Source organism: Sceloporus occidentalis, unplaced genomic scaffold, assembly GCF_023333645.1.
Source record: "Sceloporus occidentalis isolate IW3139 unplaced genomic scaffold, rSceOcc1.0.p SCAF_20, whole genome shotgun sequence".
Taxonomy (NCBI): domain Eukaryota; kingdom Metazoa; phylum Chordata; class Lepidosauria; order Squamata; family Phrynosomatidae; genus Sceloporus; species Sceloporus occidentalis.
The window spans coordinates 3,287,022-3,310,230 of record NW_028317000.1 but is presented as its reverse complement, the minus strand read 5'-3'; the positions used below and the strand labels follow the sequence as shown (position 1 = coordinate 3,310,230).

General features: G+C 43.9%; 2 protein-coding genes across 3 annotated transcripts in view; one reads left to right on the top strand and one right to left on the bottom strand.

Annotated features, from left to right (window-relative positions):
* VPS45 (vacuolar protein sorting 45 homolog) overlaps window positions 1-23,061 on the bottom strand; it is a 79,633-nt gene extending 56,572 nt beyond the window's left edge. Inside the window, exons 1-2 of one of the 2 annotated variants that reach the window (XM_089482757.1) lie at window positions 22,947-23,061; window positions 20,277-20,380 (exon numbers count right to left, since the gene is read on the bottom strand). The gene's annotated coding sequence lies outside the window, so the exon portion shown is untranslated. Of the gene's footprint in view, window positions 1-20,276; window positions 20,381-22,234; window positions 22,268-22,946 lie in introns of those variants that run through there. The other variant, XM_089482756.1, reaches the window with a different exon arrangement.
* MTMR11 (myotubularin related protein 11) lies at window positions 1,722-22,217 on the top strand. The gene is made up of 17 exons (XM_089482754.1): window positions 1,722-2,498; window positions 7,956-8,028; window positions 8,756-8,892; window positions 9,199-9,271; window positions 9,512-9,654; window positions 10,497-10,584; window positions 10,704-10,851; window positions 10,939-11,026; window positions 11,777-11,865; window positions 11,962-12,092; window positions 12,818-12,890; window positions 13,558-13,628; window positions 13,800-13,972; window positions 14,621-14,791; window positions 15,505-15,756; window positions 16,507-16,794; window positions 18,208-22,217. The coding sequence occupies exons 1-17, from the start codon at window positions 2,442-2,444 to the stop codon at window positions 18,307-18,309; spliced, it is 2,157 nt and encodes a 718-aa protein (XP_089338880.1). The 5' UTR covers window positions 1,722-2,441; the 3' UTR covers window positions 18,310-22,217.
* Window positions 23,062-23,209: the final 148 nt, after the last annotated feature.

Below are 23,209 nucleotides of genomic sequence, written 5' to 3'. Positions count from 1 at the left end.
AGAGCCTTGGAGGCCCTGGGCAGCGTTTGCAACTTCTTCATCAACTGGAATTGCTGTTGTATTTTATTCACTTGGGGAAAATATCTTGTCGCTTGGAAACTCCATGCAACAAACTCAAACTCTGAAAGACCGGATTCTCCTCTGTAGTCAGCTTAGGCCTAGTTTTAAGATCTTGGGTGGGAGGTCTTCACCATCCCCTTCCAGGTAGACAGAGGACAAGGTGGAAAGGAAGGGCCAGGCAAACATAAAAACCACTACACAACATTGTCCAGTTTAAAGGAAACTTTTGGCTTAGATGAGGAGACAGATAATTTCTGAAGCGTCCAAGAGCACCTCAGAGGTCTCTGCCCTGGATCCCAGAAGGAGGTAGATCTTAATCCCTTAAGAGTATTAGGGTGACTAACAAAACGGAAATATTTGAAGATTATGGCAAGACGTTTTGACTTCCGCACTTCTTCAGCTGCTCTGAAAGGAGAAAGGAAGCAGCTGAGAGTGGTTGAAAAAGGCAGAGGATGAAACATCTTGGCGGTAATTCTGGACAGATGACAGAAAAATATTGCCAGGCCACAACATCAGACACACCAGGCACCTGTTTTTCTCAAACCAGAATGAGACACAAGTCCTCATTGTCAGCAGTGAGATGGCTTTGTTTGTGGTCAGTTGCCATGAAGTGGCCTTCAGCCCATAGTGACCCATTGAATCGGAGGCCTCCACTCAGGTCTGGCAAAGCCGTGGCTTCCTTGATGGAGTCAAGCCAAAGGTAATGTCTTCTTTTCCTCCTGCCTTCCACTGAGCATCTTTTCCAATAAGCCCTGTCTTCTCACAGTACAACCAAAGTATGACAGCCTCGGTTTAGTCCTCTGGGCTTCGAGGGAGAGAATTGCAGGCTGGATTTGTTCCAGGTCACATTGATTGGTCTTTTTGGCCATCTCCAAAAATTCTCTTGTTATCAGCTTTCTTCAATGCCCAGATGTCACAAAAGCATACCAAGAAATTGGAAATTGCTACATATTCAATTAAATTATATATCTTTACACGAGGATCTTGTTTGGATCCTTCATAACTGCCTTTCCAAGTCCTAGTCGTTGTCTTCTGATGGTGGTGAGGAATGATGATGATGTTGTTATTATTATTATTATTTGAACAGCAGCTGCCTCCAGAACCCCTTCTGGAGCATGAGTGAACAGAAAAACAGGGAGGAAAAGGGAAAACAGAAACCCTCTTGAAGTCCCCACTTCCTAGGACCTTGCACCTCTCTTTCCAGATGTGACTGCAGCTCTCAGAGTTCCCCAGGGGTTGAAGGGAGTTGCAGTGCAAGCACATTTGGAGGAAGGCTATCCTACACCAGCATCTACCTGGGAGTTGTGCTCCCATGCAAGAGGAACTGTGCCAAAAACTGGTCTGTGCGTGTGTGTATGGTGGCTGGAGGAGGAAGGCTCTGGGCAACCAAGGCTGCTGTTCCTAACCTTCCAGAACAAGAAAGCCCTGTCTTTTGAAAAATAAATGAGGAGCCCCAGGAGGAATGGGGACTGCACCTTCCATGGGGCAGAGAGGGGCAGGCAAGGGAGGCTGGCGTCGCCTTTAAAGGCAAGGCAGGCAGGCGGGTCCTCTCAGCATGCCTCCTCCTTCTCCACCTCCTCGGGTGTCCATTGCTCAGCAGCAAGGGGCCCAGGGGGAGAGAGAGAGAGAGAGAGAGGGAAGGAGAGAGAGAGGGAAGGAGAAAGAAAGACACGCAGGCGACCCTGGAGGAGCCCCAAAGTCCACTCCAGCTCCAGACTCCTCACCCATCATCCCCAGCATCCAAGGCTTCCAAGCCTTTGCTCTCCAAAGCTGCTTCCTTCCTTCCCTTCTTCCTTCCCCTCTTCTCCTGTCTCTCTCTCTCCCTCCTTCATTCTCTCTTCTTCTAGCTTCCTTCCTTCCCTTTTCTCCTCCCTCCCTCCACCATTCTCTCTCACCTAGCTTCCTTCCTTCTTTCCTTATTCCCTCCTCTCCCTCCTTCCCTCCTTCATTCTCTTTTCTCTTTTCTGATTCTTTAATTCCCTCTTCTCCTTCCTTCCCTCTTGTTTTCCTTCCTTCCTTCCTTCCTTTCCTTCCTTCCTCCATCCTCTCTCCTTTTCCTTTTCTACCCTTTCCTTTCCTATTTGGAGAGCAGCCTTTCCAAACCCCCTTCCCTTTCCCTCCTTCACCTGCACTCTCCTTCCTCCTCCTCCTCCTCTGCTGCTTTCTCCTTCCCTCTCTCAAAGCCAGAGCCTTTTTCTTCTCCTTGCACCAAAATAACTCACTACGCTTGTTCTCTCCCCAAGATCCCTCATCAGCCTTGCTTCTGCACTTGGGATCTGTCTGCACCTCCCTTCTCCTTTCCCTCCTCCTTTTCCCTCTTCTCCAAAGCCTCTCTCCCATTCCTCCTCTTTGCTTTCTTTTATGGGGCGTCCAAAGGCACCATGCTCTCCATGTCCAAGAACTCCTTCAAGATCAAGCAACCCTCCCAGGATCCAGGGGTAAGTTTTGGGGGGCTTTGGGGTGATTTAAGTTGTGCATGGCTTGTGTATTTCTTTGTAGGTTCCCCTCCCTTTTTTATTTGTATTTTTGCTTTGCGCCCTTTTTGTTTTGAGCTAGAAAGAAGAGGAGGCACATTGGGCAGTTCTTGGAAAAAACAGGTATCAACAGAAGGTAAGGGTGCCTGAGGTCTGTCTGGGGAACTGGAAAAGCCAGCTCCCTGAATGAAGGCTTTGCAGGAGGATCTCTTTTGCTCCAGAAGATCTGCCAGATTGTCTGGATCCAGGATTGCAAAGCGCATGGTGCTCCCTGCAGTGAACAGGAGACGCCGCACTCTTAACTCTTTGCTTTCTAGGAAGCAAAGGAGACCCTGAAATGCACCTTCTCAGGCCCTCCAAAACCTTCTCTGGTCCTTTAGCATCATGTTGGACAACCAGTGTGGTGTACTGGTCAGACTGGGATTCCACAAGACCAAGGTTCAAATCTTTGCTCGGCTATGAAACCCACTGAGTGACCTTGGACAAGTCATAGGCTGCATCTGCACTGCAGAATGAATGCACTTTGACAACACTGTCCTGGCTCCATGCTATGGCATTCTAGGATGTTTGTTCAGGATGTTTGGTGGGATATTTAGTCTTCTCTGTCTGGTGCCACATTGATGTTGTGTGCCTTTGAGTCGTTTCTGACTTACAGCAAGTTAAGCATGCCTATCCTGGGATTTTATTGCCAAGATTTATTAGAGCCATGGTGGTCAACACAGTAGTAAACTGCATTAGTTCTGCAGTGCAGATGCAACCATACTCTCTCAGCCTTAGAGGAAAGCCATGGCAAATCCCCCCTGGATAAATCTTACCCATGAAAGCCATCATGGTACTGTATAGTGGTTTGAGAGGTGGGCTAGGGCCCAGGAGACCAGGGTTCTCTTTTCCAGGCTAAACATACCCAGCTCCCTAGGTCTTTCCTCATACAGCTTCATGGTTTCCAAGAGTGAGGTCCAGAGGGTCGGAGCAGCCACTAAAAAGGCCCTATCTCCTGTATTTCCACCTGAGGTGCCCGCGAAGGTCAAAATTGCCAATGCGATTCTAGGCTGCATCAATAGAAGTATAGTGTCTAGAGATTGAGGGAAGTCACAGCACCACTGTATTCTGCTTTGGTCAGGCCTCACCTGGAATAGTGTCTCTAGTTTTAGGTACCACTATTCAAAAAGAATGCTGAGAAGCTGGAGCGTGGCCAAAGGAGGGCAACCAAAATGGTGAAGGGTCTGGAAACCATGCCTTATGAGGAAAGACTGAGGGAGCTGGTTTAGAGGTGATATCATAGCCTTGTTTAAGTACTTGGAGGGGTGTCATACTGAGGATGGAACAAACTTGTTTTCTGCTGCTCCAGAGAATAGGACACAATGGAGCAATGGATACAAGCGACAGGAAAAGAGAGTTCACCTAAACATTAGGAGGAACTTCCTAACAGTAAGAGCTGTTCGACGATGGAAGACATTGCCTTGGAGAGTGATGGAGTCCCTTTGGAGGTCTTTAAGCAGAGGCTGGATGGCCATCTGTCAGGGATGCTTTGATTGAGAGTTCCTGCATGGCAGGTGGTTGGACTGGATGGCCCTTGGGGTCTCTTCCTACTTGATGATACTATGATTCTACAAGCAGGTTCATAAGGGAGGATACGACCCTTTGTATAATGTGGATCTGAGCTGTATCAGGCTTGGTAGGTCATAACTAGCACCATGGATCATCCCCCACGTAAACTGGAAGTTGGTACAGATGTAGATGAGGAATTCATGCAAGTGGGTGTACCAAGTCAGTGCAGAGCTTCCAAAGCATTTGGAAATAGGAGATGTTCAGTTTCCCTTTCTTTGAAACCCAAGTATCCGATTGCTCTTACGTTTGTTTTCTTCTCTCTTGTTTTGAAGTTTAATACCTGAACTTGAGTTTCAGCCCAGACATCCTCCCACATCGGCTGCAGGGTTTGCCTTGCGTTCTTTCAGACCTGTTTTTGCAGAAGAAGGGCTTTCCCCCAAGCCAGGCTCCAAACTCGAGCGTCTGTTTCTAAATGCACTGGCCTTTCCTCCTTGTTTAATTTCTTTTTCTTAAGGGGAAAAAAAGAAAAAAAGAAAGAAGCCGTGATAAATTTAGAAGTGGGTGGGTGTTTTCCACGGGACGTTATGTCCTCGGTTGCGGTCTGGGCAAGCGTCCTATTAATGATTCACAAACTTTTAAAAGAGAATTTTCTTTTTATATATTTAAAAAAAGTCTGTCCAACAATGGAGAGACTCTATTTCTTTTGAACGGGTAGCTAGGAAACCCTTGGCTTGGCTGGAGCGTTTAGTTTGTAATTCTTGCCACAGATTTCAGAGGAAATCTGACTCATTGGAGCATTGGAGCGAGAAGAGACTTGAGCATGCAAGCATGCAAAACCTATGGTTTAGCATGAAGAAACCTATGATTTAGCATGCAAAAACCTATGGTTTTTCTTGTAATCATTTGTTTCTGTTCTTTCTTTGGTGTAAATTTTTGGGTATCGTGGCCTTTTTAGTGGGTTTTGGTATTATTAATTTTTCTCAATACCTTTTTCAGTTTATGTGTCAGCCGGGGTGCAGACATGGCGGTCGGCCCAAATAACAATTCTGTTTTTCAGATTAAATTTTCTTCTTTCACAGTTTTTTTAAGCATTTGCAGAGAGGGAGACGGTGAAAATGATGGATTTGCTGAGTTCCCATTTTTTGGGGTTAAATGAAATTTCAGTTTATTCAGACTCAGAATTTTTCATTGCCCCCCCCCCCCCCCCAAATAGCTATCAATCTGTTGGTCAGTAACAAACAGTATTCCTTCTCCTTCAATCTCCCTTTACTGTCTCAATTTCTGCAACTAGTTTGGTTTTCACTTAATGGTCCAGATATGTTTGCCATTTCCGTTGCTTTCCTTTCACTCGTAACCCTTTTGTTCTTCCTCCCTTGTTGATCTTTCTTCGGGGTTCTTCCAAGTCGTGCATTTGAAGGTAGTTTGTTTCGGATAAATAGGTCAACTCTGTTCGCACGATTGCCACTCCGGGAACATTGCTTTCCAGATGGTACGCATTCTCTTTTTGTGACCTCGGGCGGATGGATTTGCTTTATGAATTCCAGCATTAATATGGGGAAAGAAACTCGGACTGTGGTTCCATTGGGCAAGAGGTGCTCCAGGAGTGATCCCAAATAGACAAAATATTTGAATTAAAATGCCATGGATAGGATCATAGCAGCATAAGACTGCTTGGAACAAGCCATATGAATAGTGAAGACCTCATCGATTCCTAGATTCTTGGATAGAATCTAAATCACTGACTTGTTGGATGAATTATTGTCAGTAACACCTGCGAGACTGTGATTTTGAGCTGCTTCTGGTGGTGACATACCAGACATAATTGTGGTTGCATGCCCTCCAATGTTTCACTAATAAAAACTGGGACATGTGTGGCCAAGCAACATCAGAGTGTGGCCAAAACAGGAAAAGTTATTCATGATGAAGAAGGGCAGAAAAGCTAGGAGAGGCTGCAGCAGTTTGCTTTTGCTTGAGCCTGCTGGGAAGGGCAAGATTTGGACCCTTTTTTCCTCTCCTTCCTTAATAATGGAAAATGCAAATAGCATTTGCTTTTTCAACTCAGTTTGCTGCAACTGAAATAAGCTGAGGACAAAGGGAGAAAGCAGGACATTATAAAAGCAGATGAAAAGAGGATGTTGTTGTTATGTGCCTGCAGTTGTTTCCAACTCATGTCAACTCTAGGGCAAACATCCCAGGGTTTTCTGCCTTCCTCTGAGGCTGAGAGTGTATGACTTGCCTAAGACAGGATAAATTGGAACTGTTCTTGCCAAGTTGGGACAGTCGGAGGAAACATTTAGGACCAATTAGGGTATAAATATTAAGAAATTGTCATCAAACTGCCTCGGAAGCTCATTTTTGAAAGCAACTAGGAGGCATTTTGGTGACAATTTCTTAAATTTTTGTCCCCCCTCTTAAATTTCCCATCCCTCTAAACATGTAACAGAGAGCAATTGGTGTGTGTGTGTATGTGTGTGTAGAATAACATGACAAATTATTTTTTTCTAACTTTGTAGCAAGTAATGGCAATGGTGTGCTTTCCAGATGCTCGAAGGGGTCACCGGGAAAGAATTACTTTTAAAGAAGTAACTTTAGCAAGCTCTGCTTTCTTGCTCTTCCAGAAAGGTTCTCTGAATTATTTCTTCTTCTTCTCACATTTCCTGGCCCCTCTCTATGCTGGAGCATTCCTGGCATATTTTAAAGCCATGTTTTCCAGCATGAAAGCAGAAATATGCAGCAGAAGTATGCGCTGGAGGAGCCAAATCATTGGGATCATCTGGCGGCGGAGGGAGGTTGTTAAAACAAAACAAAAATCAAATTGTACAGGATGCAACTAGGGGAGATCCCCTACAATCCTTTGGGTTTTTTGGTTTGCAGGGTGAAGGTTGCCTTTCAAAAGTCTTGGAGACTTGGGCAATGATGAGAAACTGGAGGTGATCCACATTCGGTGCCTTGGAAAGCCACACACCTTACAGGATCCTTTGCAAAGTTTTAAATACAATTGCCCCCAAATGCCATTTAGGAGTTGTGGGGAGCATTTCTGCTTTATTTCTATGGTCTCCTGCACCATTTTTAGGCCTAGGAGAGGAAATGGATGGAAGTTACTCCCTCTTTCAGAAAAAAAGGTCTCCCTTGGACCTAAGCACTGCAAACCAACCATAGTTGCCTAGAGCTTGGCATTCAAAACCTCATACACACATATAAACATGCAATCCATATTTTCCTGTCCAGAAATTAAGAGCGAAATCCTAGCTAAAGGGGATGTTTCAAGGTGAAATGAGGGGGTTATTTCTATTTAGCTACTTAGTGGGACATGATAAGGATCATTTAATGTAGGCTACTTGCTACTAACCAGAAGGTAGGTGCAGAGCAAAGCAGATGGTGAGCCTTGGCGCCATGGTGAATGGAAGAGAAGGAAAAGGCTAACTAAGTACAAATAATAATAATTAGTACTACTACTACTAATATCTACAGATTCCTTGGTCTTTGCAAGTTTTAGCAAGAATTTAATTCATGCAAAATTGTACCAAGCAGCTGCTCTCCAAGCTGAGCTGGAAATTGGCACCTAGCTCCTTACTCCTGGCTCCAAAAGTGGAGAACTTGTCCCCTTTTATTTATTTATTTACTTTATTTATATATACTGCCTTCCTCCCATGCCAGGTCCCAAGGATCCTTTTGTCCTTCCTGGAGATGATCCATGGAAACTGGAGACTCAGAGATTGGGCAGCTGTGCATGTTTTCAGACGCTGCGTTGGCTTTCTTTTGGGTGTTTCTTCAGAGCCTTGTAAGGCTGTCTTCTTATGATGGGACCAAAGGTCTGCCTCTCTCAGGACTTTGCTTTAACGCACCGCCATCCCTTCCTCTTCTCTTTTGCAGCCCCAAAGTCCAAAGTCCTCCGACATGACTAGCAAGAGGAACCAAAATGACTACGCGCTCCAGTGCATTCCAGGTACTGGGAAATGGATTGATACTGGGATGTGTGCATTCTTGGATTCCCTTTGCATTTCTCTCTCTGCTGCTCCAAAGCCCAAATATTTTTGATATCAGTTGCCTTCCCTTCAATCCAGGTTCTCTTTTGCTTAATGGTTTCCTCTAAATGTTTGCTGGTTTCTTTTCTTTACTTCTGGCGATTGTGGAGGTTGCAGAAAGGATGTTAGGAGGCCATGGAGAGGATGAATTCTTAGTAGATTTTTCCCCTTTAAAAGCCAAGCGTCCACATCTTATCCAGCCATCCTTTATTTCAGGGGTGGGAATTACGTGGCCATTGAAATGGACTTCAGGACTCTTGTCTTATTTTTAACCCACACTGTAATTTGAAAGTTTTGAACTTTTGTGGGGTTGCACACTTTGCCCATCCCTGGTTTCGAGGGATGGAGTTGTTGGCAGTGTAAGAGTTTTAGGCTGAACTTTGGGTTGCAACCGCAAAGTTAACACAAGCACTCAAAACAGGACTCAGCAACTTGAAACCTCAATCTTAAACCTGTAGCAGATTAACTGATGTGGACACTTTGTCACCCACCATTGAAAAACAACACTTTTGCATGTGTCCCTCCTTGCCTGCTAGTTATATCCTATATATCATATCGTATTTTATTGGTATTCCGCTCTTTTCCCAGACCTGGGACTCAGAGCGACTGTTAGTTGTGAACTGATTGTGAATGCCTTGTGAATGGCAGGTGAATACATCCAAGAAGAGGCCGCCCACGTCCGCAAAAGCGTCTCTTCCCGAGATGGTGATGGGTACATCCCTGGGACCCTCTACTGTACCAACATCAGGGTGGCTTTCCTTCCAGATCTCTCTCCAGACAGTGAGGTGGGTTTTGCTAAGGGATCACCAATATGCTGGACCAGTAGCTCTTAGGTATATGTTGCCCTGGCAGGAGAGATGGGCACAAGAGTGAAGGGCAAAGACTTTGGACCAAGGGCCAGAATGAATGGTGATACTTACTCATGTCCTGCCTGCTCCCCAGTTGAGGGCTCAAAATAGCTCATCTCACCTAAACAATAAGTGCTCAAATGCTCCTAAAGGAACATGACAGCAGTGTTGGGGGTAGAAAAGCCCATTTTAAATAATTTTTAAAATGAGCTAAGTGTGCTGCTCTTTTCTCTTTGCCTCTAGGATTACTCCTGCCATTCCTTCATGCACAGCGACTATGATGTAGCCCTCTCCTGTATTGGGCGGCTGGTAGCAGGTAAGTTTAGGAAAGCAGAGGCCAGTTTAGTTCATTTGGCTGCTTTTCCACATTGAACTCTGTTTGCAGCAATTGAAGTAAGCTGAGGCCAAAGGAGGAGGTGAAAAACGGTTGAAAAAGTGGAACACCACAGGTTGTTCCTGCCATGCCAGGACAGTTGGAGGGTATTGGGATGCTACTCCTGCTTGTAATTTCCTATTCACCCATAATTACTCAGTCTCTCTCATCTCCTTACTCCAGTGAACAGCTTCACAAAAGCCAAGGTGTTGACAAGTACCTCCACCTTGAAGTTCATCCCAGAAGAGCTGGTGGTCTACTGCCGGGATTTTCGGGTGCTGCATTTCCACTTCCACGAGAGTGGCTTAGAACCACAAGCCTTCCGGGTTAGTCATTGTGTTCATACTACACAATTATAGCACTGTGATTCCACTTTAATTGCCATGCTTGGTACTGTCTAGAATCCTGGGATGTATAGTTTGGGAAGGCACTAGAAGAGCTTGCTGGCCGAGAAACCTAAGTGCTCCTCACTTAAACAGCAAATCCCAGGATTCCATAGGATGGAGCCATGGCAGTGAAATGGGAATTATTGTACTATAAATCAGTAGTGTAAATGTTTCTGTAGGGTGCATTTTTAAATAAGCTTTATAGTTTAATTTGGCTTTAATATTGACCTTTTGTAGCTTTCAATTGTACAGTCTGCCCTCGCCATATGCAGGGGATCTATTTTGGACCCCCCTGTGTAAGGCAAATTTCATGTATGCTGGAGTCCCATTTATTTAAATGTTGGCGCGCTCCTCTGGTGCATGCGCCATTGTGTTCCTCACTGCTTGCCGTCTGCGGAAGATTAAATCCGCCTATGGTGAGGATTCATATGCCGAGGGCGGACTATAATTTTTTCAGTGTGTAAGCCACCTTGAGTCTTGGGGGGAAAGGCAGGATACAAATAAAGAGGTTGCTGCTGATGGGAGCTGTCCAAGGTCTTGAATCTTGTCCCTCAAAAGAGGTTTGGTGCACTTTAGGAAGGTCTTTCAATGTCCCGAGTAAAAGGAAGAACAAATTTCTTACTCCCCCCATGGATATGGGGGCCAGCAGCCTCCCTGCTGATTGCAGATATAAAATCATCTTGCCATCTTTGGAAAAGACAAGATTCATGGATCCTTAAACTTCTCTCTCTCTCTCTCCCCCTCTCTCTTTCTTTCCTCCACACCTTGTCCTTGCATTTCAGGTGACCATGGCCATTGCCCAAGCACAGGAGAGCAGCAGCAGGGACGCTGGTGCTAGCGGCTGTGAAAATGTTGCTTTGAAGAACTTGGGTGAGCAAAAATATGTCTGAGAAGCAGGCTGGATGGGGAGGATAGTTTTCTACCTTGACACATTGATTTTTCCTTGCTCCATCGGTCAAATTCAAATCTCCTCCTGCGTCTGTGTCTAGAGAATAGCCGGCTGAGGAGGGAAGAGGAAGAAAAGGCTGAAACGCTGCTTTTTGAGACCCTCTCGGACTGGGAGAAGGAGCTGAAGCGTTTGGGGGTGGCAGGGTGGAGGGTCAGCCCCGTGAACGAACGCTTTGACATGTCCACCAGGTGAGAGATGATTTCCATTCTTCCATATCTCCCTTTCTTATTTGTGTGCCACGACAATTTAGAACCCAACTTCTTCCCTCTCTGCAGCCTCCCCAAATATCTGTGGGTCCCCAGTCGGTTTCTGGACAACGAGCTGAAGAGGACCTTTGTGCATTTCAATGAACGGCGTATTCCGGTGAGAGCCCAGGGCTGCAGTGTGAGATGCATGTTTGGTGTTGAAGTCCAAAGAGAAAAAGCAAAATGCCTGAGCCTTTTAAAACAATGTCCTGGGATCATCGGCTCTTCCTGAAAAGTTGTTAAAGCAGGTCTGGCTAATGCTGAGGCCCTCCCAATGTTGCTGGACCGCATGTTGTTGTTGTTGTTGTTGTTGTTGTTGTGTGCCTTCAAGCCATTTCTACAATCCTATCATGGGGTCTTTTGGGCAAGATTTCAGAGGAGGTTTGCCATTGCCTTCCCCTGATGCTGAGAGAGTATGACTTGCCCAAGGCCACCCAGTGGGTTTCCATGGCCGAGCTAAGATTCGAACCCTGGTCTCCTGAGTTGTAGACTGTCACTTAAACCACTACTCCACACTGGACTGGAGCTCCTATCCTCTAGCCAGCACAAAGTTGAAGAAAGCTAGCAGTTGCAATCCAACAATGTCTTGGAGGGATGCAAGAGTAATCCCCAAATTAGTGCAACTCTTAAGCCCAAATTAAAGATCCAAACCAGATCTGTGATAGTAAAAACACTTGTTTGGAAGGGCCTTTTAATGGCCAGAAGGTAAAAACCAAGCATGAGCCTGAGAAAAATGGTTGTATGTTGGAGTCCCCGAGAAAGAGAGAGGCCAAGCTTGCTATGATGGAAAAGAGGAAAAATTGCATTTGAGGTGAGTGAAAACCTTGAAAGTATCCTAAGTCTTCTTTCTCCTTCTCATCCTGCCCAGAGGCTGTGTTGGCATCACCCAGCAGGCAGCAGTCTCCTCCGATCAGCCAGTTTCCACCCTGATTCAGACCCAGAGAAGGAAGACATGAGGTACTGCATGCACAGAGGAGAGTCAGTGGAGGACCCTTTGCAGAGAGCAGGGGTGAGTTAAAGCATGGCCTGGTCATTTCTGCTTTCTCTCTGCAGATCTGTGGAGAGGCTGATGCTGGCTGGACATTCCCAGTGTGTGATGGTGGATGTGACCTCTGACCTTCCCAGTCCCCCTGAGATCCAACAGTCCTACTCCAGGCTCTGGATTCTGAGCCTCTGCCTTGCAGGTGAGGAGACAAAGTGAGCGATGGCTTGATGGGGAACAAGAGAATTACCTGCGCACCTTAGCAAGACCTTCCATCAGCCCTGGGGGCTAGATCTCTGCAGTGATTGAAGGAGAAAGAGATGAGAGTTGGGGGAGTCACTTTTAAAAAGTCGTTGGAAGAAGCTCATTCTCATTATTTTCCAAAAGCATCTGAGAAATTAGACTTTAGTCTCGGAAAGCTCATGCTGTCAACTTCTTTCTTTCTGTGAGTCTCAAATTCAACATACTGGGTCTCTCAACATACTGACTCTGAAGACTAACACAGCTATATCTTTGAATTATTTCCCGCTGTTAACATTTTTTCTTTTTACTGGTTGAAGTCTTAGGGTTGGTATAAAATTGGAAAAGTTCCCTCAAGGATAACTTTAAGAGCAACTAGAAAGCAGTATCCCTTGCATCGATAAAGTAAACCTCAATCGTTGAGGCTCTGGAATAAAAATGACCCAAGACCAGTTTTAATCAGCTGTCTTGAAAGTGGTCATTCTTCAAGAACTTGCTGGGGAAAATCCTATTTTTGGAGTTAAGCGCACAGCATGTACTAAATTTTGGAGCCTCCTGTTTTATCCATTTTTCTTCTACTGACTTTAATGTCATTCGTTGCCTCTTCTTTTCCGACGCAATTCCTAGATGCTGTTTCTGAATAGTGCGGGTTAACCTTGCTGGGTTTTTTTCTTGCTCCTTTTCTAGATTCCTCTGTTGCTCCTTCTGATGAGAAGTGGCTCTCAAGCTTGGAAGGAACGCGATGGTTGGATCACGTCAGGTGAGAAAGGCATGCTCTTGAGTTTTAGGTATCGTCACAGGTACGGCAGATGGAGAGATGGCACAGGTCCTTGTTGGTGGCTTCTCCTCCCTAGGCTCTGCAAATCCCTTCCTAGGAAGGTCTGGGTGCTGCATTCAATGGTGCCATTCAAAAATAATTAACAAATAGTTCTCATCCTCTGGAGAATCCAGGCCTACCCATCTCTCCGTTGCCCTGATCCAATCCAGTCTTGTCTGGAGCATAAATAAAGATTTGTGCTCTGGAGTCAGGATGGGTTATTTGTCACCTCTGGTATCAGAGCAACAAGCCACTCTTTGCTGAGAGATGTTAGATGGAAGTTGCAGTTGCAGTTGCACTGAGTTTCCATGGCTGAGTGGGGATTCAAACCCTGGTCTTCACTATGACTTCTCTGCATCTGGGTGCTGTCCTCATGTCGATGCATCCCAGAATTGCACTGACATTTTTGGCCACTGCATCACATGTTGACTCACGTTTGGCTTATGGTTTGACAAGACCCTTCGATCTTTTCACACGTAGTGCTTTCAAACAAGAGGTCTCCATCCTATATCTGTGCAAATTATAAATATGTATATTCATAGTGTATGTTTTGAGTTTCCCAACCCCAACAGAAGGAGGCACCTATTAACAGTCCACATTTCTCTTGCAGGGCATGCTTGAAGAAGGCCAGCGAGGTATCTCTCCTGCTAGCCGAGAGGAGTCGATCAGTTGTCCTGCAAGGTAGAGAGTATTTCTTTGTCCTGAACTTCTGCCAGGCAAATATAGTGAGATTTGCTCCAGTCTATACAGATATAAGATCAATGAAAATATTTTTTTTAAAAAGAAAGCTAAATCCATGTCTGCAAATACCCCAAGGTTTTGGAACAGATTCTTTCCCTCTTTTCTGCACAGAATCGGATGACAGAGATCTGAATTGTTTGCTGGCCTCCCTGGTCCAGGTCCTTTCCGATCCTCACACCAGAACCATATATGGGTTTCAGAGCCTGATCCAGAAGGAGTGGGTGGCAGCCGGACATCCTTTCCTACAGCGCCTCAACCTGCTTCAGAGGAACGACCGAGACGAGGTGGGTTTCCTTGGGATGGGCAAACTAGGCAGAAGGAAGCAAAACCCCCACTTAGACCCATTTCAAAGCAGTGGAAATGGCAAACCTATTCCACATACCTAGAGACTGCGACTTGCCCGTGATCATTGAAGGTGTTTGCATGGCTGAGCAACATTTTGATTTCAAGATTTTTTTAGGGTCCTAGTCCAACACACAAACCATGGTTTTCTTGGCAAGGTCGGTTCAGATGTTTGCCATTGCTTTCCTCTGAATGGGACTTGCCCAGTGGAGTACCATGGTTTAGTAGGGATTCAAACCCTGGTCTCTTGGACTCCTATTCCAACACTCAAGCTCTGGTTTTAAAATAATATTTGTTATATGTGTGCCTTACCAAGTTGGCTCCTACTCCTCTTTTGAGAGGGACTGAAGATACAAACAAGGTATTTGGGGTGGGGTGGCTTTCTCATGCTTTCCTACCCTTGGATGCTGTATAGTTTGGGAGCAAAAATTACACCCCAAATCATGCCATATCTTTAAAAGGTTGTTTCCAGATGCCACAAAATTGGAGTCCAGGAAGAGGTGAAAAGCATGAAACACGGATTTGGCATTAACTCTGGCAAAATCGGGGAATTTTCATAGGTTTGCCGTTTTCTCTTTTCACTCCCTTAGTCACCAGTGTTTCTGCTCTTTCTGGATTGCATATGGCAGCTGCTCCAGCAGTTCCCCAAATCCTTTGAGTTCACCGACGCCTATCTGGTGGCTTTGCATGACAGCAGCTACGTCCCATTTTCCAGCACTTTCCTGTTCAACTGCCAGTGGGAAAGAGGTCGGAAAAATCAGGTGAGCCAAAAACCAAAACTCAAAAAAGAGGGGATTAGTAGGGGAGATGCAACCCTCCAAGTTCTCCTTTTGTTGTGTGCCTTCAAGTCTTTTCCAACATACGGCAACCCTAAGGCTTTTCTTGGCAGGTTTCTTCAGAAGGGTTTTGGTATTGATTCTTGTGGGTTTTTCAGGCTCTGTGGCCATGTTCTAGATGAGTTTATTCCTGATGTTTTGCCAGCATCTGTGGCTGGCATCTTCAGAGAATGCGTTTGGCATTGTTGTTACTACATTGCCATTGCTGCAGCCATTACTAGTTCATCTGGTCTTCCCCATTAATAATGTCTGCCATCTTGAATCCACTCCAGTGTTGCAAGGAAACATATGTCCTGGCTTTCATCTGTGAAATGTTGGAGAGTAAGGAATCTTGTGGCATTTTTATTTGTTTAACTTGACACAAACAGTTGTGCACTGCAGCCAACTTCATCCAGTGTTTGGACCATTGCCATCCTCTGATGTTGGGAGAGTGTGACTTGCCCAATGTCACCCAATGGGTTTCCATGACCGAGCTGGCAATCGAACCCTGGTCTCAAGAGTCATAGTTCAACACTCAAACCACTGCCTTTTATTGGAAACCCAACTTTGCCTCCTGGGAAAGGGATTTTCCAATGGAAAGGTTTGCAGTTTAGTGATGCTTCATTCATCTCTCTCTTTGTTTCCCATTCTGTTTCCAGAACCGTTTCCGCAACCAACTCTACACTCCCATCAACGGCTGGCGGGAGACGGTCTGCATGGAGATCTTGCAGAAAGGAGGCTACCTGGTCAAGGAAGCGGAACCCACGGCGTATTTGCCCACCATTTGGGATTGGGCTTTGAGGTACAGCCCACGGCAGAGAGCCCAGTTCAGGAACCCCTGGTTTTGCAACAAGATCACCAGCAGCGGAGAGGCTTTGAATGGAAACTTCCTTCCCCCAAATGGCAGCAAGGTATGCATTTGGAGAGGATTGTTGACTAACTTTGGCATCCAGGTTTCAGGGTATCTGTTACTGATTGATTTATATCCCAACTACCCCCCCCCCCCCCCCAAAATTGGGACTCAAAAGTGACTTACAGTGCAAAACCCTCCCACCGACCCGGATTGGAAAAGCTACAGTTTCTCTTTTAATTTACAAACTGAAAAATAATTTTGTCTATTCTCTCTCTCTGCTTGTATTTGAATACAATTCTGAGCACTACAATTCACAAAGGATGTTGAGAAGCTGGAGCGTGTTTAAAGGATGGCAACTAAAATGGTGAAGGGTCTAGAAACCATGCCCTCTGTGAGGAGAGACTTAGGGAGCTGGGGATGTTTAGCCTGGAGAAGAGAAGGTTAAGAGGTGATATGATTGCCCTGTTTAAGCATTTGAAGGGATGTCATGTTGAGGATGGAGCAAGCTTATTTTCTACATCTCCAGAGACTAAAACATGGAGTAATGAATGCAAGCTTCAGGAAAATAGATTCCACCTAAAAACTAGGAAGAATTTCCTTAGAGTAAGAGCTGTCTGACAGTGGAAGATGCTCCCTTGGAAAGTGGTGATGTCTTGTTTGGAGGTTTTTAAACAGAGGCTGGATGGCCATCTGTCAATGGGGATGCTTTGATTGAGAGTTCCTGCATGGCAGAATAGGGTTGGACTGGATGGCCCTTCTTGGGGTCCCTTCCAACTCTATGATTCTATGTTTCTCTCCTTCCTTCCAGATGGATAATACTCCTTCAGGGAAATGGGCCCTGTATCTCTTCTCCAAGGGCTCCCTGACTTTGCAATCGCACTTTTTTCCTTGGAAAAACGGTTCCCTCTCCAAGAAGGGATCCCGACGGACTCTGCTGCCCGAGGGACCTGGAGAACAAGAGAGGTCACTGAGGGGGAATTCCTTAAGCGGCCGCCTCCTTGGTTGCGACGATGGACTGCTGCTTCTTCCATCCCATGCTGGGCCTTCGGTCCGCTTGTGGAAAAGGTGCTACCTTCGTGGGAACCCAGACATTCAGGTAGGAGGAGGAAATGTGCTCTCTCTCTCTCTCTCTCTCTCTGAAAGATTTTTAAAATATTTCTTTCACTCTTTTATAACTCCAGACTTCAACTTTTTAATTTTGGGGCGCTCCCACTATCCATGATATGGTAAATATGGTGTAGTTAAAGAACAAGTCTCCATTTATAAAACTGGTCCCAGTGTCTCCTTCTATTTCTTTTCCTGTCCGGGTTGAATGTTTTGCAGTGATTCTATAATGCAAGGGTGGATCTGTTTGGATTTTTGCAAAGCAAAAGGCTTGTGCTGCCACGAGTTCTTCGGTTTCTAAAGTGGAATCTGCGCTATTACTATCGTGGGTTGTTGGAAATAACGAGGGGAGGAAATGGACGATATTCTGTTGTTTATTAATAGTGTGTGATTGGAAACAGACCCTTTTCACAGCTTGGGCCTCTCTCAGCCGACGAGGGAGCTACTGTATTTGTGTCTCTTCCGGCGTGTCCCAGTTCATTAAATTAGGATATAAAGCACAGTTATTGGACAACAGGAGCTGAAAAAGCAAAGTTTTATGAGCGGGAATAAGAACAAGAAGCCCTAGGGGGATTTTTAAAAAACCTGGCTAATGACTTCAGAGGCCGCGGTGCAGCCTAAAGACCCTGGGAATGTTGCCAAGGGGCCGATGGATCACGCCAAGCTCTTTTAATTATTGCTTATTTGTATCATGCTTCCCCCCTTTGCATGGCGCAGGAGAAGAACATGCAGCAGACCATCTGAAGTAGCTATCTAGATGTCTGTCCATACCCTGAAATTGTCCATTTAAAAAAAATATAGTCTTATTTTTTTACCCTCTAACTACATTTTTGCTCCCTTCCAGGCCATCAGAATTACTTTAAATGTAGAATCTGAAGTAGCTTGGATGAAAAATTTGGGGGTTCAGAGAAGATTCCTTCATCCCATTGGCAAAGAATGGAATAGTATCACAGACTCATCTGATCTTTAGTGTTTTGTGGGTTTTTCGGGCTATGTGGCCATGTTCTAGAAGAGTTTATCCCTGATGTTTCATTATGATGTTTCTCCAAAAGATGTCCATCCAACCTCTGTTTAAAGACCTCCGAAGATGGAGAGTCCACTGCCCCCTGAGTCAGATCATTCCACGGTCAATAACTCTTATAGTAAAAGAAATGGCTGTTCCAGTGCTTAGGTAGAATCTCTTTTCTTTTTAATTTGAATCCATTGGTTTATGTTATAGTCTCTGGAGCAGCAGAACACAAGCTTGAATATTATTATATCTGTATCCCTTTCTGTATAAAACTCTTCGAGGATCTGTTTGAATTAATTTAAAGGGGGCTGAATATATCTTTTTTCCATACCTTTCAACAGAGATGCTGCTGCTTTCTTAACTGTGTTTTAACTGCAATGTCGCCTTTCTCCTCAGGTTGGTCTCTTTGCTTCCACCATTGCCGGCCTCATGGAAGAACTGGATCTTCTTGAAGAGCAGCTTCTAGCAAGCAAGAAAAAGCTACAGCACAGCTGTTGAGGGAAGGGATTAATTCCCCCAGAAAGAAAGAGGGTACGGAGTTCCTTTTGCCATCCCACGAGGGAGAAAAACCTAAAGGATGGTTCTTCAGAATATCCCATACAGAACAGAGACCAACTGTCGATTTTTCTGCACTCACAAAAAGCAGCATTTGCAATAAGCTAGGTTTTGGGAACAGCTGAATTGGGAATCTTCATGCATTTCCCCCAGGAATCCATTTCCAAAGTTAGTATCTTGTTGATAAGAGCACTGATGTTCTTCTGCATTCAGGAAGGACACTCTGGACGTGACTGATATTTAGGAAGAGTCCTTTCCTTGGATCAAACCAACTCTTTCCTTATCTCTTTGTGTCGATTCATAGATTCGCCTTGAAGGATCACTTTGGATGATCCAGAAATATCAGCTCTTTCCCCTCCTTGGAGTTGCCTAACCTGGCAGAGTAGCCATGGCTGTTCTAGCCTTCTCATTGATGTTTCTTCCTAGTATTTCCCCCTGGTCCATCAATGACTATAAACCATATAAACAGCGCATGGTTTGAATCCCTCGGTAAAGTAGAAAGCAGTCGGAAGAGAGCAAGACTGCATTGCAAGTGCATCGATTCCATCAAGGAAGCCTGCCCTGAGTATGCAAGACCTGGCTATTGATAACAAGGTGGCTTGGAGATCTCTCATTCTTAGGATCGCAATAAATCAAAGTCGACTTGACGGCAGCTAACAACACCTGGATCCCTCGGTACTCAAAGCAATAACTGTCAGTGTTAAGTAACTTTGAGTATGTGACTTGTGCTAAAGGTTTATACGAAGTGCCTTGCTGGGTCAGGAATTAAATCCCTAGCGATATCTGTCAGTGATCATTGCCAGAATTGTTCAGTCGGAGTGGAAAACTTTGACCCCCAAATTATTTTTGTGGTCCCCAGAAAAGGCTTTTGCGTGTCTTGGCTCCCCTGGGACCCTTCAGGAGAGAGCAGTTTAAATAGGTCTCAGTATTATACAGTTGGCTCTCCTTATCGCTGGATTTTTTTTATCCATGGATTCAAGCATCCACACCTTGAAAATGTTCCAAAAAAGTATAAATTCCAAATAGCAAACCTTAATTTTCCATTTTATATAAGAGAGACCATTTTACTATGCTATTATATTTAATGGGACTTGAGCATCCACAGATTTTGTTATCCATGGAGGATCCTGGAACCAAACCCCAGCAGATACCAAGGACCCACCGTGATATTAAAACAATGTCCTCCCGTTGCTCCTGAACAGAAAAGACCCACTGAGTCAATGGGATTTGCCTTATGTATTCACTTACTGTTCAATAGTTGATCGATGGGATCTATTCAAGATGGAACTGACCAACAGGATTCCATCTCAATATCTGTTTTCCAAAACCAGAATGAGATGGCTGGCCACTTCTGACTTTTTTGACAGGTTTTAGTATTTGGAGTTGTTCCAGATACAGGGAATTGACCACCGAACCTGTTGCAACTGTCCATCTCTGTGTTAGGACATTCCACCAGAAACTGACCACAGGTCCACCAATGGACCAAAAACCAATTCTGCCCCATTTCACAGTAGTATTCCCCCCCTTTTTTCGGCATCGTGACATTTGGGGTAATCCACCCTCTCAAGTTGAGAATGAAACTTCAGTGCTAGAATCTCTCCTTATCCTCCAGTCCTCTCTCAGTAGCAATATTTCGGTTACTTGGAGTATTATGCTGCATAAACACTTGGGAAACTTTGAATAGCCATGGCTGAATGGGTATTATTAATGTATGTTTTTATGGATCATGAATCCATGAACCTGTGTCTAAAGAGCACAAACAGGGATTTTATAACGGTGACGACTGCAGATATTTTTCTGACCGTTTCCCTTAGATTTCCTGGCCCAACTACAAGCAATAACTAGAACCAGCCTCAAAGGCCTTGAATGGCAAATATCTGTCACTGATCAAAAACTGGAATGTGTCTTACCTGTTCTTGCTAAACCAGATTTGCGTGGCCGGTTTCAGAGCCCTTGATAATGATCCTTCAGCACTTTACACGAACTTGTTCTTTAGTCACTTTTGCAGCCTGTTCTGAAAGAAAGAGAAATGCAACATATATAATATATTAAATGATAGGAGGATGGAAGATGACAACTTGAGCATCCATGGATTTTGGTACCCACCGGAGGCCCTGGAACCAAAACCTAACAGATGCCCACTGTAATACTATTATGTATATACATGCTTTGGCAAAAATCCTCTCAATCTCCATTCTTCATAAGCACTTAATCTGGAATTATGTTTTATGAGGCCTCCAAGATCTCCTGAGGGCATCAATACGTTTCGCTTGGTTTCAAGAGTTGCCCATTCCTGCTGCCAGGAGCTATTAAGAAGTAATGGGTCCTTTTCGCTTCCCTTTGCCTTAGGTTGCATCCTCAGGCATAGAAATACGCATGAAAATATGCAGAAATATGCACATGCAGACCTTTAAAAAATGAATGCTGGTACCTAGGAATTTAATATGTCTCCCTTCCGTCTCTGTATATCATATTTGCACAGTTATTTTTTCCCCTTTCTATGTTTTGAGTGCCTACTGTATATATATCTTTTTACTTCCTTTTGTGCTCCATAGTTTTACCAAGACAAAGTTTGATGCTGCTGTTAGATATTTGCCGGGGTTTTGTTTTGGATGTTATTGTATAAACTTTTGTTCAGACGCCTTAATGAGAAGATGAGGAATTTTAAGCTAATAATAATAATAATAGATGATGATGATGATGATGATACGGGTTGAGTTTCCCTTATTGAAATGCTTGGGACCCGAGGTGTTTTGGATTTCAGGGTTTTTCTGAATTTTGGAACACCTGTATTTGCAAAATGAGATACTTTTAGAGACAGGATTCAAGTCTAAACACAAAATTCATATATGTTTCCTATATATAGAAATGTACATAATGTTGCTATATACCTTATACACATAACCAGATGGTAATTTTATACAACAATGTTGTGCAGGAAACCAAGGTCCCAAACACACTGCAGAGATAATAATAATAATAATAATAATAATAATAATAATAATGTATACCCCACTCCAGTTTGAGACCGCTTTAACTGCCTTGGCTGTCGTTTTGTGAGAGTCAGAGAACTGTGGTGCCACAATAAACTATTACTGTACTATTACTATTATTATTATCGTCTTATAGCCTGCCTTTCTCCCAACATAGGGAGTCAAGGCGGCGAACAGCAGATTTAAAAACAATATAATTTGAAAATAATGCAGTATTAAAATGTATAAATATAAATTTAAAAATGACCAAGATTTAAAGTGGCGTCAAACTGGATTATTTCTGCAGTGTGTTTTTGGACCAACGTTTACATGCGCCGATCCATCCAAAAGCAAAATTGCCGCTCTCTCTCAGCTGGCCATTGAGCACTTTTGGGTTTTGGGGTATATTTTGGATTTCTGAATTCCAGATAATGGAGACGCAACCTGTAATAAAATACAGTTTAGGGATGAAATGCACACAGCACCCATGTAACTAAATTAGATGAATAAACATTGCTTTCTGGTACAACCGTCTTCTCAGCTGGATTTGGGTTTAAAAAATCCTCTTTTTGTGAGACAAGTTAGTGGTTTTTATTTTTTGGTTTTATTTATATAAATGCGTTTGGTTACATTCTGTTTTTGCTTTGCACCGTTCATTCGCACACATTTGTGCAGAAAGGGGAAGCGTAAAATGTTATCTTTGTGAACTCTTGTGCTGATTTTCACACTTTTCTTGTCGCATGAAGCACGTGAGTTAAAAAAAAAAAACCTAGGCATTTCCCTCACAAAAATTGTGTTTTTATAAAAACATTTATATTAAAAAAAAATCAGTATTTAAAAAAAACCAAATGGTTGTTCTCTTTGTGTGTGAATTTCATCATTTCTGCTTATTTTACCTGAAGGAGGATTGATGTCTTCTAGGTATCTGCCGCTTGAACTAAATAATTTGGAATATACTATGTATCTATATCTCTATCTATCTATCTACACACATACATACACACAAACAAACAAATATGTACTGTGGAGAAAAAAACAAATGTCAAATATGGGTAGACATTCGTTACAAATGATATAAAGCGATTAAAACAGGGAAACGTATTAATGTAATGGAAACGTTTTAACCAGGGAGGTATCCGCACTGAAGAGTTAAAGCAGTGTGAGGCCGCTTTAACTGCTATGACTTTTCTGTGGAGTCCTGGGATTTGTAGTTTGGTCTGTCAGTGCCTCACCAAACTACAAATCCCAATATTTATGTGGGATAATAAGAGCCCATGGCAGTTAAAATGGTTTCAAATTCAAATTATTATTATTTTCTCTCATAACTGCCTTTGGGCAAATGTCTGGTTGCAGCAGAGCTTGGGAAAGTTACTTTTTTGGCGGGAAGAAGGAAGAGGCCACTGTGTGGTGAAGGGGAAATAGTGCTTTGTTGTGGCACTCTGTACATGCTCAGGGGCATCATTCTGACTGGAACCTTCAAGTATAGTAGTGGCCCTTAAATATGACTCGTGACGTATTTATAAGCATATGAACAAAAAGGTCTCCAAAGAAAGAGAGCTAAACTAAAACATATAAATGGTTTTCAACAGTTAACATAAGAGAAATTACTTTTTTTGTGGGGAAAGGAAAAGGTAGCTGTGTGAAGGGGAAATCGTGCTTTGTTTGTGGCACTCTGTACATGCTCAGAGGCACTATTTTGACTGGAAACCTCGCAGTATAGAGGCGCTTAAATGTGATTCGTGACCTATTTTTTTGGTTTGGTTTATATATGCTTTATCAACTAAAACATACGAATGTTTTTTTTACCTCAGAAACCTGAGGTAAAAAGCCACAAAATCGCCTCAGGGGCGCGCGACTGACAATGCGCATGC

What these genes read in the sequence shown, in the direction of transcription:
- MTMR11 (XM_089482754.1), top strand. Translation starts at nt 2,442, where the DNA reads ATGCTCTCCATGTCCAAGAACTCCTTCAAGATCAAGCAACCCTCCCAG. An exon ending in TATTGGGCGGCTGGTAGCAG is followed by an intron (nt 9,272 to 9,511) that starts GTAAGTTTAGGA and finishes TCCTTACTCCAG; the next exon opens with TGAACAGCTTCACAAAAGCC. An exon ending in TTCCCCCAAATGGCAGCAAG is followed by an intron (nt 15,757 to 16,506) that starts GTATGCATTTGG and finishes CCTTCCTTCCAG; the next exon opens with ATGGATAATACTCCTTCAGG.